Source organism: Microcebus murinus, chromosome 3 (genome assembly GCF_040939455.1).
Source record: "Microcebus murinus isolate Inina chromosome 3, M.murinus_Inina_mat1.0, whole genome shotgun sequence".
Lineage (NCBI taxonomy): Eukaryota > Metazoa > Chordata > Mammalia > Primates > Cheirogaleidae > Microcebus > Microcebus murinus.
In genome coordinates this window covers 29,974,847-29,990,687 of record NC_134106.1, presented here as the reverse complement: position 1 = coordinate 29,990,687, position 15,841 = coordinate 29,974,847, and the positions used below count along the sequence as shown (strand labels likewise).

The 15,841-nt window shown below is 38.5% G+C and overlaps 1 protein-coding gene across 4 annotated transcripts in view; it reads left to right on the top strand.

The window, feature by feature from the left end:
• EIF2AK2 (eukaryotic translation initiation factor 2 alpha kinase 2) overlaps window positions 1-15,841 on the top strand; it is a 39,972-nt gene that overhangs the window by 21,129 nt on the left and 3,002 nt on the right. For 3 of the 4 annotated variants that reach the window (XM_076000668.1, XM_076000669.1, XM_076000670.1), the window contains exons 11-16: window positions 3,425-3,583; window positions 5,802-5,982; window positions 9,537-9,665; window positions 14,028-14,105; window positions 14,642-14,743; window positions 15,730-15,783. In XM_076000668.1, the coding sequence (XP_075856783.1) occupies window positions 3,425-3,583; window positions 5,802-5,982; window positions 9,537-9,665; window positions 14,028-14,105; window positions 14,642-14,743; window positions 15,730-15,783 (703 nt within the window). The remainder of the gene's footprint in view (window positions 1-3,424; window positions 3,584-5,801; window positions 5,983-9,536; window positions 9,666-14,027; window positions 14,106-14,641; window positions 14,744-15,729; window positions 15,784-15,841) is intronic. The other variant, XM_012788435.3, reaches the window with a different exon arrangement.

Genomic DNA, 15,841 nt, shown 5'->3' with positions numbered 1-15,841 from the left:
AAAACAATTTACCAGACTTCAAACTATACTACAAATCCATAGTCATTAAAACAGCTTGTTAATGGGACAAGAATAGGGACATTGACCAGTGGAACAGAACAGAGAACCCAGACATAAAACCATCCTCATATAGCCAACTAATCTTTGACAAAGCAAATGAAAAGATATACTGGGGAAAAGAATCTTTATTCATAAATGGTTCTGGGAAAACTGGATCGTCACATGTAGAAGACTGAAACAGGACCCACACCTTTCACCTCTCACAAAAATCAACTCACACTGGGTAACAGACTTAAACCTAAGGTGTGAAACTATTAGAATTCTAGAATAAAACATTTGAAATACTCTTCTAGACATTGGCTTAGGCAAAGAATTTATGAAGAAGATGCCAAAGGCAATCACAGCAGCAACAAAAATCAATAAATGGGACCTGATCAAATTAAAAAACTTCTGCACAGCTAAAGAAACAGTCACTAAAGCAAACAGACAACCTACAGAATGGGAGAAAATTTTCACAAGCTACACATCCAATAAAGGGCTGATAACTAGAATCTATTTAGAACTCAGGAAAATCAGCAAGGAAAAATCAAACAACCCTATGAAAAAGTGGGCAAAGGACATGAACAGAAACTTTCCAAAAGAAGACAGAATAATGGCCAACAAACATATGAAAAAATGCTCAACATCTCTAATCATCAGGGAAATGCAAATCAAAACCACAATGAGATATCACTTATCTTTAGTGAGACTGGCCTTTATTAACAAGTCCCCAAACAACAAATGTTGGCATGGATGTGGAGACATAGGAACACTCCTACACTGCTGGTGGGACTGCAAACTAGTTCAACCTCCGTGGAAAGCAATATGGAGATACCTTAAAGCGATACAAATGGATCTACCATTTGATCCAGCAATCCCATTACTGGGCATCTACCCAAAAGAACAAAAGACACTCTATAAAAAAGACACCTACACTTGAATGTTTATAGCAGCACAATTCATAATTGCAAAGATGTGGAAACAACCCAAGTGCCCATTAATACATGAGTGGATTAATAAAATGTGATATATGTATACCATGGATCAACAGTGATATAGCACCTCTTGTATTTTCCTGGATAGAGCTGGAACCCATTCTACTAAGTCACATGTAGAAGACTGAAACAGGACCCACACCTTTCACCTCTCACAAAAGTCAACTCACAAGAATGAAAAAATAAGCACCACATGTACTCACTAGCAAATTGGTATTAACTGATCAACACCTAAGTGGACATATAGGAATAACATTTATTGGGTGTCAGGCAGGTGGGAGGGGGGAAGAGGGGATGGGTATATACATACGTAATGAGTGGATGCACACCACCTGGGGATGGACATGCTTGAAACTCTGACTCCAGGGAGGAGGGGAGGCAAGGGCAATATACATAACCTTAACCTTTGTACCCCCATAATATGCTGAAACAAAAAAATAATAAATAAAGTACAGAGAATTAAGAGGAATGAACAAAGCCTACAAGAAATAGGGGATTAAGTAAAATGGCCAAATATAAGAATCATAGACATCCATGAGGGTGAAGAAGAAAATGCACAAGGATTGGAAAACCTATTTGAGGGAATAATTGAGGAAAACTTCCCTGGTCTTGCTAGAAATTTAGACATCCAGGTACAGGAACCTCAATGAACAACTGGGAGATTCATTGCATAGAGCCAATCACAAAGACACACAGTCATCATACTGGCTAAAGTCAAGATGAAGGAGAAACTCCTGTAAGTTGTGAGGCCAAAACATCAAGTAAATTACAAAGGAAAATCCATCAAGCTAACTGCATACTTCTCAACTGAGACCTTACAAGCCAGAAGAGATTGGGCCCCATCTTCAGTCTTCTTAAACAGAACAACTGCCAGTCTAGAATTTTGTGTGCTGCAAAACTGTTTGTACTCCTGTAATATTTTGAAATACTGAAAAAATCAAAAAGAAAAGAAAGGAAAAGAAAAGCATTGGGGAAGAAATAAGTGAAAATAAAATCTTTTATTTTTCTTATTTAATTTAACACATAACAGTTTGTTCACAATAATAGCAATAATGTATTTATTTGTATGTTTATATATGTATGTATGTGTGTGTATATGTTACTGATCTAAATGCACCAATTAAAAGTGTGTGTGAGGCTGGGCGTGGTGGCTCATGCCTGTAATCCTAGCACTCTGGGAGGCCAAGGCAGGAGGATAGCTCAAGGTCAGGAGTTCGAAACCAGCCTGAGCAAGAGTAAGACCCCCGTCTCTGCTATAAATAGAAAGAAATTAATTGGCCAACTAAAAATATATAGAAAAAATTAGCTGGGCATGGTGGTGCATGCCTGTAGTCCCAGCTACTCAGGAGGCTGAAGCAGAAGGATTGCTGAAGCCCAGGAGCTTGAGTTTGCTGTGAGCTAGGCTGATACCATAGCACTAGGAAGGAAGGAAGGAAAGAGGGAGGGAGGGAGGGAAGAAGGGAGGAAGGAAGGAAAGAAGGAAAGAAGGAAAGAAAGAAAGAAAGTATGAAGGAAAGAAAGAAAGAAGGAAAGAAATAATCCAGGCTGGGCATTGTGGCTCACACTTGTAATCCTAGCACTTTGGGAGGCCAAGGTAGGAGGATCGTTTGAGCCCAGGGTTTGGAGAGCAGCCTGGGGAACATCATGAAATCATGTTTCTACAAAAAAAATTTTTTTTAAAAAGGCAATAATCCAAAATAATAACAACTTGTTTTAGGATTGTAGTGGCCAACAGTTATTTTTTTCCTTATTTTTATAAATTTATGTCATAGAGTTATGGCATTTTTTAAATTAAAAATTAATATTGTAAAATGTTTGCTTATCCTTACTCATCTTTGAAATCTCAAATTTATTTACTCCATTTAGCTTGAATTGTTTTAGTTCTTGACAGCACATCCCTATAAAGTTCCTGCAGTCTCTGCATAAATTTTCCTCTCTGTGTATTTTTGCCCCACATTGAAAATCCTGAATTAGATTCTCCATGCTGCCTGGGTTATCTACATTTGCTGTACAAATGAGGTTTGCTTGTCAAATCCAAAGATTTTTAACACAAGTCTAAACAAATGTAATGTAAAATGTAATGTAAAAATTGTATCACTGGCATTTCAAAGACCACTACAAGTGATTTTTAAATTACCTGCTGTTTGGAACTATTTACGTCACTGCTTTTTCTTTTATGCTGAGAGTGAAAACAGCTTTTTCTTTTTTTCCCCAGTATGTTCACTTTTTCCTTTGAGTCTCATAGCTTCCATTCCAAAACTCTGAGTGGGAACCAAACCTACTGTTTGATAAGGGAGTATAGATAGTGGTGTCCTGTTACATGAGGTGTTTTGCAGTCGTTGTCAGGGATGTATCCTGATACTTTCATGTTCTCTGTTTCTTTTAACTAGGAAGGTAGAGCGTGAAGTAAAAGCGCTGGCGAAACTTAATCATGTAAATATTGTTCACTACCATGCTTGTTGGGATGGAATTGATTATGATCCTGAGAACGGTGGTTACAGCACTGCGAATAGTGACTATGAATCCGAGAAGAGCACAAATTATTCAAGGTAACTATAAAAAGAAAATTCTCCTAGCCATAACAGGATGGAATGAAACTATCATTTACTATGTGTGGGCCACTGGATGAGGCCATTAATCATCACACTTAATAATCACAACCACCTCCAAGAGACACTATTATCTTTCCATCCTGCAGGTAAGGAGATAATGACAGCCTTTTCTTTGCTCCTCTCCAGGATCCAAACTTGCTTTTGAAAACCTATTTTAGGCCGGGCATGGTGGCTCACACCTGTAATCCTAGCACTCTGGGAGGCTGAGGCGGGCAGATTGCTTGAGGTCAGGAGTTCAAAACCAGCCTGAGCAAGAGCGAGACCCCCGTCTCTACTATAAATGGAAAGAAATTAATTGGTCAACTAAAAATATATACAAAAAATTAGCCGGGCATGGTGGCGCGTGCCTGTAGTCCCAGCTACTCGGGAGGCTGAGGCAGGAGGATCGCTTGAGCCCAGGAGTTTGAGGTTGCTGTGAGCTAGGCTGACACCACGGCACTCACTCTAGCCTGGGCAACAAAGCGAGACTTTGTCTCAAAAAAACCCACAAAAAACAACCTATTTTACATCCTAAGTTGTTTGTAAAATCTCAGGTTTAGCTTTCCTGACTCCATTGTTGACAGTATAGCTTTGCAGCTGTGCCTGGCTTCAGTACAGGTCGCGGATGCCATCACGTGAAGAAAGTTTCAACATGCGGATGCCGCATCTGGGGGCTCCCTCCTCAGCTGCCAACGCTTTTCTCTTCATCCCTCCTGCCCCTGATTGGTGTGGGCAGTCAAAGGGTCTCTCCAGAATGCAGCTACACCACTTACGGTGGTTGGTGGGCAGTGGTAACAACTTTAAGACAATGAGCTGTGGGGGGAGCACCCCCACTTGCATCTCTCACGTTTTGTCTCAGTTAAGTCACTGCCAAGGGCTGGAGATTCTGAAGGGCTGGCATCCACCTTTGAAAGTCCCTCAGCCTTTCTTGGGGACCGTCCTCTCCCTGAAATCCTGAGGCCATGGGGGGGGGCAGTTCATTGGCTGTCTCCTGACTCTAGCCCCATCTCCATCCTTTGTAATTGAGAACTTTGTCATCAGTTTCAGAAGTTATTGACCATCAGCCTACAGGACTTCTTCAGCTTTCAGCAAATTCTTGACTACCTCTTTCTGTTTTCTAGCCAACATATATACGAAAGGGCCGGGCAGGGTGACTCGTGCCTGTAATCTAGGAGACCGAGGCGGGTGGATTGCTCAAGGTCAGAAGTTCAAAACCAGCCTCAGCAAGAGTGAGACCCTGTCTACACTAAAAATAGAAATAAATTAATTGGTCAACTAAAAATATATAGAAAAAATTGGGAGGCTGAGGCAGGCAGATTGCTTGAGCACAGGTGTTTGAGGTTGCTGTGAGCTAGGCTAATGCCACAACACTCTGGCCCAGGCAACAGAGTGAGACTCTGACTCAAAAAAAAAAAAAAAAAAAAAAAAAAAAAAATATATATATATATATATATATATATACACACAAAGAATTTAAATTGATACTGAGGCCAACTTAGTGCAGAAAAAAATATAAAACATGATTAGCAAAAATCAATGTACCAACTTGTATCTCATAGCAGTTTGTTGACACTTCTAGAATACCTGCCTTGTGCTGTTGTTTTAAGTTTGTTTTTCTTTTACCTCTCTCATCTTAGACTGCAATCCCCATGATGGCCAGGACAGTATCTAACTCACTTTCTCATGTGTAGGTGCAGGCAAGGTACACATTCTGTACCTTTCACAAAATAGATGCTCAATAGATCGATGGTGAATTAAACTGTTTCAACATTACATTATATATTAATGAAATCTGGTTTTCTTAAACTCCATTATATTAGTGCTCCTATTCCTATGTATTAGCAAAGATGATCAAGGATCTTTAGCAGTAAAGAATGGGCGGCTCCTTACACTTCCATACATGTAGAAATAAAAAAAAAGAAAAAAAAAAAAGAATGGGCGGGCTCATACTTTACAAATTAGCTTAACAAATAAAGCTCTGGACATCTGGGAACTTATGACTTAAATAAAAAATGGTTTGTTAAATTTTGATTCAAAGTTATTACATTTAGATTTTTGTTTTGAGACATGTTTTGGGGGTTCTTAAGAAGATAAGTTATAATTTTCTTAAAAATGTATTTTTATAAGTTTATTTTTAATGAAGTTACTTTTAACATACTGTGAATTTTATATCCAGACCAGAGACTAAGTGTCTTTTCATCCAAATGGAATTCTGCGATAAAGGAACACTGGAGCAATGGCTTGATCGCAGACAAAGCGAGAAACTAGACAAAGAGTTGGCTTTGAAATTCTTTGAACAAATAACAACAGGAGTGGATTATATACATTCGAAACAGTTAATTCATAGAGATCTTAAGGTAAGTGGAAAATGTACTTTGTTAGTTGATAAATACAATTTAATAATTTTTAAAGCTATCTTCTTTAGTTTTAGAATTGTGATTGATTGGTAGTCATGAGGAAATAAAATCTCTGATCCTCTGAGGTTAGAATGAGTCTAGAGCTTACCCTATTACCATCCCATAGAACTATTAAGAAGATCTCCAGGATTCATGAACTTGTGACAACGAACCCTATAGGAAGGTCCATTCACTTAGGGTCCTATTTGGCTGAGAGTCATATCTCAGTTGACCAATAGCTTTCATACATTGAACATTTCCGTGGAAATGATTATTGTGGCCCGCACAGCTGATTGGCAACTCCGTCCCTGCCCCCGCTGTTCCTCAGGGTTATTTGAGAGGCAGAAGGGATCTGTTGACTATGGCCTTGGGACTGTGGTTCCCTAATCTCTCTTTTTTTTTTTTTTTTTTGAGACAGAGTCTCACTTTGTTGTCCAGGCTAGAGTGAGTGCCGTGGCGTCAGCCTAGCTCACAGCAACCTCAAACTCCTGGGCTTGAGTGATCCTTCTGCCTCAGCCTCCCGAGTAGCTGGGACTACAGGCATGTGCCACCATGCCCGGCTAATTTTTTATATATATATCAGTTGGCCAATTAATTTCTTTCTATTTATAGTAGAGACGGGGTCTCGCTCTTGCTCAGGCTGGTTTTGAACTCCTGACCTTGAGCAATCCGCCCGCCTCTGCCTCCCAAGAGCTAGGATTACAGGCGTGAGCCACAGCGCCCGGCCGGTTCCCTAATCTCTTGATTATTCTTGAGGGCAGTCACAGCTCCTGGGTCCAGCGTCTGGTATTTTCTTCAGCCCCATGTTTAGAACATTTCAGTAATCTAAACCTTGGAACATATATCATCCCTTAGTATTTTCATTTTCCTCTGGCTTTCATGGTCTTGACAAGCAGTTTTCCCATTTTTCCTATTTTTCCTTCCCATCTAAATGAAGGAAGAAGAAAGACAGAACAGCTTTCCACAATCTCTCCTGTATACTCTAGTCCCTGGGACTTGCCTACTCCCATCACAAGCTGGCCATGCTGAATCTTATCCCTTTGCTCATGTTCTTCTCTCATGGGACACTCTTCTGTCAGTCCCCTGTAGTCCAAATTCCTTTATTTAGCTTTTCCTGATCACTCTGGATCTGCCTTTCTCTGTTCTAGGCAGAAGCACCTTTTCTGTGTGCGTCTTGGCTATCTGCTCACCCTGCCTGTCTAAAACGGTCAGGAATAAGGAATGAAGCAAAAAATTTCCTTGAGAAAAATAAGCGCCCATGTATTTAGGTGTTTGTTGGGCCTAGATAGGAATTAGTGGCCTCTAAAAGGTATTGCTTCCTTGTCTGCCCAGGGGCTGGATATCCCATGCCTTGGTGTTTAGAGTTCACCTGGCTCCAATATCTCTCTTTAACAATATCTGAAGGTGTTCTTTGAAGTTGGAACATTATCAGGACTATGTGCAAAAGGATAAATTTAGAGTGACTTCACTTTCACTTTGGAATAAATCATTTCACATATTTAAATAACAAACTAAACACAATTTTTTGTATATGCAATAGTTTGCAATTAAGTGCAGAAGTTTAGGTGTTAACTTCCTGGCCCTCCTCAGAATGAGTTAGTGAGATTCTGACTGGTGCCCACCTCTTGTCTGCTAACTCTCTCCTGTATCCTGCACTCTTGGTGCCCTGGGTCATGTCTATTTGCAGAGAAGTTTTTCTCTGGCTGTCAAAAGTCAGACTTTAATACTGAGCCTTTTTTCCTCTTGTACAACTTTTCTAGCTCTCGCTGCTACAGTTGCTGATTTCTTTCATTTGATAGAAGATGCAAGTGAAGAAGTACACTTTTTGGATTATGCTTTGCAATATAGCAGCTGTGGGTGGCTTTGCCAGACAATGGTCTTTCTCCAATATGGCTCTTCTTATGAAAGTCTCCAAGTGTTCACCCCTCCCTGTCGGAATCTTAATAACTAGACTAGAGGCACAGGCAAGGGACACAAGGGTGTCTGGAGTGAGGGCTTCCTGTCTGAGGGGGCTTTTCTGTAGAAGGTCCCGTCTCCTAACAGGCCCAGACTCTTTGGTCAGCCTCATTCCTGTGCCTCCTACATAAAGTTTGCACCCTTTTTTCATGCTCTGCAGGCCTAAATTTTGTCTAATTGTACTATAACTGATTAGACAAGTGTGGCATTATTGTTTTGTTTTTTTTTAATGACCTATAAAAAGTGATCTGTATGAGGTTTTCTTATCAATAAAAAAAATAAGAAAAAAAAAAGTGATCTGGTATTCTTACTACATAGTCTCATCCAGCTTAGATATTTATACAGCATTGTAAAGTCAACCTCTTGTTTCTCAGAGTCAGGTAGGTATAGCCTTGTGTGGGACTAGCAGTTTCATTTGCAAACCCAACATATTCCTACATTGTAACTTGAATATAGCATAAGAACATTTTTCTGTCCACATCCACCCTATGCATATCTACAGCCTGCCATCTGTATTTCTGGCGTTAGGTTCCAATCTAGCTGTTATTATTAATTGAATTCTAATCTAACTGCTAATTTCTGCACTTGGCTCCTCCTTTAGCCATTGATGGGCTGTGACCTCTTCTCTCTCAGTTCTTTTACTGGCCTTCTCTAAAGTGTTATCCCATAGGGTCTGTGTGTGTATAGCCCAGCATTTTTTTTTTGAAAGTCTACCCTTTTCAAAGAATGGCAAAATATTAAAGTCCTTACCCACTACCTTCCTATTTTTATGGTCTTTAGAATATTGGTCATTATCTTCTACAAAGTTGTGGAATGGGGATGACCACTTCTCATTATGTTCCTCCTTTTTTTCTTTTTAAGAAAATGTGCTTAAAGAATTGCATGGAAAAAATATTTCAGTGCTAGTTACTAGCTTCTGGTTAACTTGATATGCTTTCTAGGTGGGGGGCATATGTCTGTTAAGAAGTTGTTGGGGGCTTGGAGCAGTTGATATAAAAAAGGCCCTCAGGAGAAATTCTGCACAGGATGATCTGCAGTACTGTTGGGAATGGACTCATTCAGAGAATCTCAAAATTGGCAAGGATCCTAAGGGTGTTTACTTCACCCCCATCAGACCTGGACTCATGGGTGCAGCATTTCCTCAAGTGGATGTACAGCCTTGTCCTGGGATGGGGAACTCTCTAACTGCCCTCTTTGGATCCCACTATTAGGATGTTAGGATGTATTAAAGCAACTCTTTTGGTCATTTCCACACTTGAGTCCTGGATCCATCCCCTGGGACCTTGCAGAGTAGAAGCCACCTTTCCCTGGACAGCTCCTCAGATATTTGAAGTCAGCCATGCCCCAAGCTACCTCTGCTGTCAGTTAAAAAGTTGTTTCTTCCTCCAGCTGGCATTTTAAAGACCAGTGACAGTAAATTCCCTGATTTGGGCTACTTGTGTAAGGGTAAAAAGTCTTATAAGTAAATATACAAATAGCCATTGATAAATATGAGTTGGACATGTGATTATAGTATGTCAAATTGGTACATATAAATTATATATTGGTTTCTTCCATAGCCAAGTAACATATTCTTAGTAGATACGAAACAAATAAAGATTGGAGACTTTGGACTTGTAACATCCCTGAAAAATGATGAAAAGCGAACAGTTAATATAGGAACTTGGCTATACATGAGCCCAGAACAGGTAAGGTCCCTTTCCTTTATGTCTCTATATATTTTACTTCTTTTATTTTTTCAAATGATAAAAAGAGTAGACACTGCTTGTGAAATTAAAACAGTTCAGAGTAGATAGAATAAGAGTTGAAAATTCCCCTTAACTTTCCTCTTCACTCCTACTTGTCCCATCCATTTGTTCTTTATCTTTGTAGATCATGTTCTGTGAGTTATAAAAACACACAAATACACGATCATACACAGACATTTTCTTACATAAACATATGCATGCATTCATTTTTACAAGGAACTATTTTGTGATAGTTACATCACAAAATAATATTACAAGATAATTATAATGTTATTTTGTGACTTGATTTTTTTTCACTCAACAGCGTATCATAATCTTTCCTTATCAGTACAAGTAGATCTACCACATTCTTTTTTAACAAGTGTACTCTATTTCAAAGTGTAGAGATACCATAATTTATTTAACTGTTTTCTTACAGAAGGGTATTTATTCAGGTTGTTTACAACTTTATACATTTACAGACATGTCATATGTCTTTCTCTTTATCTTTGCATCTAATAACAAATATTTCTATGATAATCTATGATAGATTCCTTGAGGTGAAATGATTGAATAGAATGATAAGTGTATTTGAAACTTGACAAACACTGCCTAATTGTCATTCTAAAAAAGTGATTTTGATAATTCCTTCCCCTCAAAGAGTATGGAGAATGCTGCTTTATCATACTCTCAGTCAAACTAGGATACTAACAGTCTCCAATTTTGGCCAGTGTGATGAATGAGGAGTATGTTGCTATTTTAGGTAGCATTTTTTAGCTTTTTATTAAAGGATGCCATCTTTTAGTGCATTTACTTACAGTTTTTCTGCAAATTCTCTATTTGTATCCTTTTCCCATTTCTCATAATTAGGTTGTCTTTCTCTAACATTCTCGTAAGGAATCTTTATATATTTTGGGTGTTGATTCTGTATCTAACTATATGACAAAATTCTTCCCCTTGATTGTCACTTCTTTGTTTACAATGTCATTTGTGGCCCAGAAGCCTTTAAGTTGTCATATTTATCAATACTTTCTTCATGGCTGTTGGGTTTCACATTTTTATTTTGGAGGCTGCTCCTACCACAAGATAACAAAAATATTTTGGTTTCGCTAATGCAGAAAATTAATTCTAACGTGAATTAATTTTTGTATATATATGAGGAAGGGATATAATTTGATTTTCCTCAGGTGGATATGCAATTATTCCATCATCATGTATCAAACAGTTCATGATTTAAAGTGCTATTTTAAGGAAAACTTATAGAGACAGAAAGTAGAACAGAGGTTACCTGGAGGAAGAGAGGAATAAGAAGTTATTGTTTAATGGGTTCAGTTTATGTTTGGGGTGATGAAAAGTTCTGGAAATAGATAGTGGTGATGGTTATATAACATTGTGGAGGTACTTAATACCATTGAATTGTACACATAAAAGTGGCTAAAATGTTGTACACATAAAAGTGGCTAAAATGGTAAGTTATATATATTTTACCATAATAAAAAATGCTATTTTATCATATATGAAAGTCCCACATCTTCATGGGTCTATTTCTGGATTCTTTTCTGTTCCATTGATTTATTTTATGTTTTTCTCTTTATTATACTATTTCAATTATTATAGAATTATAAAATAGGTTTTAATATTTTAACTGTAGGACCTGCCACATTATTTTTCAATTTTAAGATGCTCTTTTTTTTTTTTTTTTTGAGACAGAGTCTTGCTTTGTTGCCCAGGCTAGAGTGCCATGGCATCAAGCCTAGCTCACAGCAACCTCAAACTCCTGGGCTCAAGCAATCCTGCTGCCTCAGCCTCCCGAGTAGCTGGAACTACAGACATCTGCCACCATGCCTGGCTAATTTTTTCTCTATATATTAGTTGGCCAACTAATTTCTTTCTATTTCTAGTAGAGACGGGGTCTCCCTCTTGCTCAGGCTGGTTTTGAAAGATGCTCTTAACTATTCACATTTGTGATTCCAGTGAACTCTAGAATCATCTTGTTATGTTCCATAACTGGTGTTGAGGTTTTGATTGCAATTGCATTACACTTGAGGATTCAGGCCAGGTACAGTGGTTCATGCCTGTAATCCCAGCACGTTAGGAGGCTAAGGCAGGAGGATGGCTTGAGACCAGGAGTTTGAGACCAGCCTGAGCAATATAGTGAGATCCCATCTCTATAAAATAATTTAAAAAATTAGCCAGGCATGGTGGTGCACACTTCTACTCCTAACTACTCAGAAGGCTGAGGCAGGAGAATCGCTTGAGCCTAGGATTTTGAGGTTACATTGACCTATGATTGGGCCACTGTACCCTTCGGAAACAGTGCAAGACCCTGTCTCTGAGAAAAACAAAAACACAAAAAGAGCAATCCTCTCGCCTGGAGGCCAGCACATCATTGGGAACAATAGTACTACTTACCTCAAGGCCATTTTTATAATCTTCAGTGAAGGTTTTTTTTGTTTGTTTGTTTTCCTATTATTCTTAGGGCCCAGAAACCTTCAATGAAATTTTAAAAAAATTTTGTCTTTATGCAGATGGTTTATATTTTTAAAGTTTTCTGCAGAGTATGTATAGTATTTTGCTATTAAAAAGAGATTCCTTGTATCTAATTGGCTATTAGGGAAGCCCAGCAACCTCAAACTCCTGGGGGCTCAAGGGATCCTCTTGCCTCAGATTTTGAGTAGCTGGGACTACAGGTTTATGCGACCATACCTGGCCAATTTTTCTGTTTTTTGTAGAGACTGGGTCTTGCTCTTGCTCAGGCTGGTCTGGAACTTCTGGCCTCAAGCAATCCTGCCACCTGGGCCTCTCAGAATGCTAGGATTACAGGCATGAGCCACCACACCCAGCTGAAGCTATTGATTTTTAAAAATGCATTTCTTTCTTTTTAATTGTGGCAAAATATACATAACACAAAATTTACCATCTTAACCATTTTTAAGTGTATAGTGTTATTAAGTACATTCCCATTGTTGTGCTATCATCACCACCATACACACATCCACAGAATTCTATTCATTTTGCAGAACTGAAACACTGTTCCCATTAAACAACTCCCCATTGCCCCCTCCGTACAAACCCAACAGCCATTCTACTCTCTGTCTCTATGAATTTGACTACTCTAGATACCACATATAAGTGGAATCATACCGTATTTGTCCTTTTGTTACTGGCTTATTTTACTCAGCATTATGTCCTCAAGGTTTCTCCATGTCATGGCATATGTCAGAATTTCCTTCCTTTTTAAGGCTGAATAATATTCCATTGTACTTATATTCCACATTTTGTTTACCCATTTATTCATCAATGGAGTATCTCTACCTTTTGGCTATTGTGGATAATACTGCTTGTGAACATGCTTGTACAGCTATTGATATTTGAATACTGATCTTATATTAATATATAGACTCCTTACTTTAATAGTTTTATCTTTTGGTTGATTGCTTATTCTTTTTCATCTTTTGGGTTATTTATCCTATTTTTCTTTTTGACTATAAATGCCCTTTAAAGATGATTTTACTGACAATATAGCTTTCAAAATACCTTTACTGTTTGGCTATCCAGTAACAAAGATACTGAGCTGTCCAGTAGTTTGAAAGTCTAGAATGGAGAGGGCACCTCCTTCTTCCTTTTGGCAAAATTTAAGTTTTTTGTGGAGTGTGAAAGTAGAACATAATAGGAGGCTAATGGCTTCTTTTAAACTATCACTTTATTAAATAACTCTTGCACCCTATACTGTCACCCTCAAAATATTTTTTACAAAATTCATCATTATGCTTTTCTATTTTTTTTTAATTTTTTGAGACAGTCTCATTCTGTTGCCCGGGCTAGAGTGCTGTGGTGTCAGCCTAGTTCACAGCAACCTCAAACTCCTGGGCTCAAGCGATCTTTCTGCCTCAGCCTCCCGAGTAGCTGGGACTACAGGCATGTGCCACCATGTCTGGCTAATTTTTTTCTATATATTTTTAGCTGGCCAATTAGTTTCTTTCTATTTATAGTAGAGACGAGATCTCGCTCTTGCTCAGGCTGGTTTCGAACTCCTGACCTTGAGCAATCCACCCGCCTTGGCCTCCCTGAGTGCTAGGATTACAGGTGTGAGCCACCGCGCCCAGCCTGTGCTTTTCTTTTTATTAGGTGTTTTCAAAATTTAAAAAATTTTGTTGAGGAATATTATACACCATAAAATGTGTAGATCTTAAGTGTATATTTTTGAGTTTTGACAAATACATCTGTGTAACCTCCAAGCTTATGGGTATGTAGAACATTTTGTTCACCCAAGAAAATTCCCTTAGACCCCTGTCTAATCCATCCCTCCTTCCCCCTGTCCAGCGGCAACTAGCACTTGGATTTCTATCACCAGAGCTTAGTTCTTCCCGTTCTTTACCGTCATGTGAAGGGCATCATACAGTATGTACTCTTTTGTGTTTAATTTCTTCATTCAAAGTAATGCTGTTGGAAAATCTTTGTTGTTGCTTATACCAGCATATAATTTTGTTTTATTGCTGAGTAGTAGTCCATTGTATGAATATACCACAATGTTTATCCATTCATTTGCTGATGGATGTTTGAATTATTTCTAGTCATGGAATATTATGAATATGCTTTGAACATTTGCATGCAAGTCACTTAGTGAGCACTGTTTTAAGTGCTTTACCTGCAGTATCTCATTCAACCCCACGATCAGACTCTGTGGTTCATACTATCATTATTCCCATTTTACAGTTGAGCTCATCTCCACCTTGATGGTTAATTTACACAGATAATTCAGCTATTCAGTGGTAGATATTTGAACCTGTGCAGTCAGACTCCACAGATCTTGCTAATAAACGGATGTTTTATATAAGATATAAGATATTTTAGTCAAATAACTTTTTTTGGTTTTAGAGGGCATGGATATTTATGGAAGGTAAGCAACAAAGTTAAATATATTTTGGTTTATTCAGATTTCTTCACAAGAATACGGAAAGGAAGTGGACATCTTTGCTTTGGGGTTAATCCTTGCTGAACTTCTTCACAAATGTGGCACTTCTATGGAAAAAGCTAAGGTAAATAATTTCAAGCAACAAAATGTATTGACTATCACCTTCAACATGCTGCTGCAGACAGTTATTGCTTTTGTGTAGGGATGGGCTTGAACATATTAGTATCTGACTGCAAATGAATTTTCTCCCTTTCAAGTTTTGGCAACCATTTTGTTAAAGACCAAACACTTTTATTTTCTTTGGAAGGTGTGTACGTCTCATAACACTCCTATTAGAGTCAGTCAGTAAAATTTTACTGATTGAATACTTTGCATTAAGACACTATGCTAAGTGCTACAAGGGTTATTAAAATGAACGTGCCTTGTTCTCAAGGAGCTGACTTTCTTGAAGGAAAAATGCTGTAAATGTTTTAGGAGAAGGCATGAAGTCTGTGAAGTAGCCAGGAGGGAGGTCTTTCCAGCTGTAGGGATTTAGGTTTCATGGAGGCAGGTAGGCTGGGCTCTGAAGGATCAGTTGGCTTCTAATAGTTCAAAATAGAAAGGAGATTCCAGCACGGAGACAGGGATGTGCGGAGTGTGTTTGGGAACAGCAGGCACTGTAGTTTTATCGGAGTATATACGTTACAAGGAAGTGATGGTGGATGGAGCTGGAAAGACAGGTTGGGGCTAACTTGAGGAAAGAATATGACTTTCCTGTTTAGGCAGTGGGCAACTCTGGAGTGCAGGAAAGAGGACTCACCTGGAGTCAATAGCCTTATCCTCTGCAAAACCAATAGAAAGTACCTATCACATAGGGTTCAAAAAAGGATGAAGGGAGATAATGAATATGAAGCACTTACCACTTCATACCGTAATGTTAGGATGGTTGTTATTATAGACTGGGGCCAGGGTGGGTGGAAGGGACTCCTGCTTGCTTCTTGGCCAAAGAGACTTTCCCAAAGATCTAGAAATACCCTAGATTTAGGGTGTCCTCAGCCTGTAGTGCTTTTTGTTTGTTTTTCCTCTCAAGCAAATAATTTCCACATTATATATATATATGGTTTATTTCAGATTTTCGAAGATCTAAGGAATGGTATCTTCTTGAATGAATTTGATGACAAAGAAGTAAGTACTTGAAAATAATCAGAATTTTATTTCTTTCAATGTTTTATTTCTCGGTATT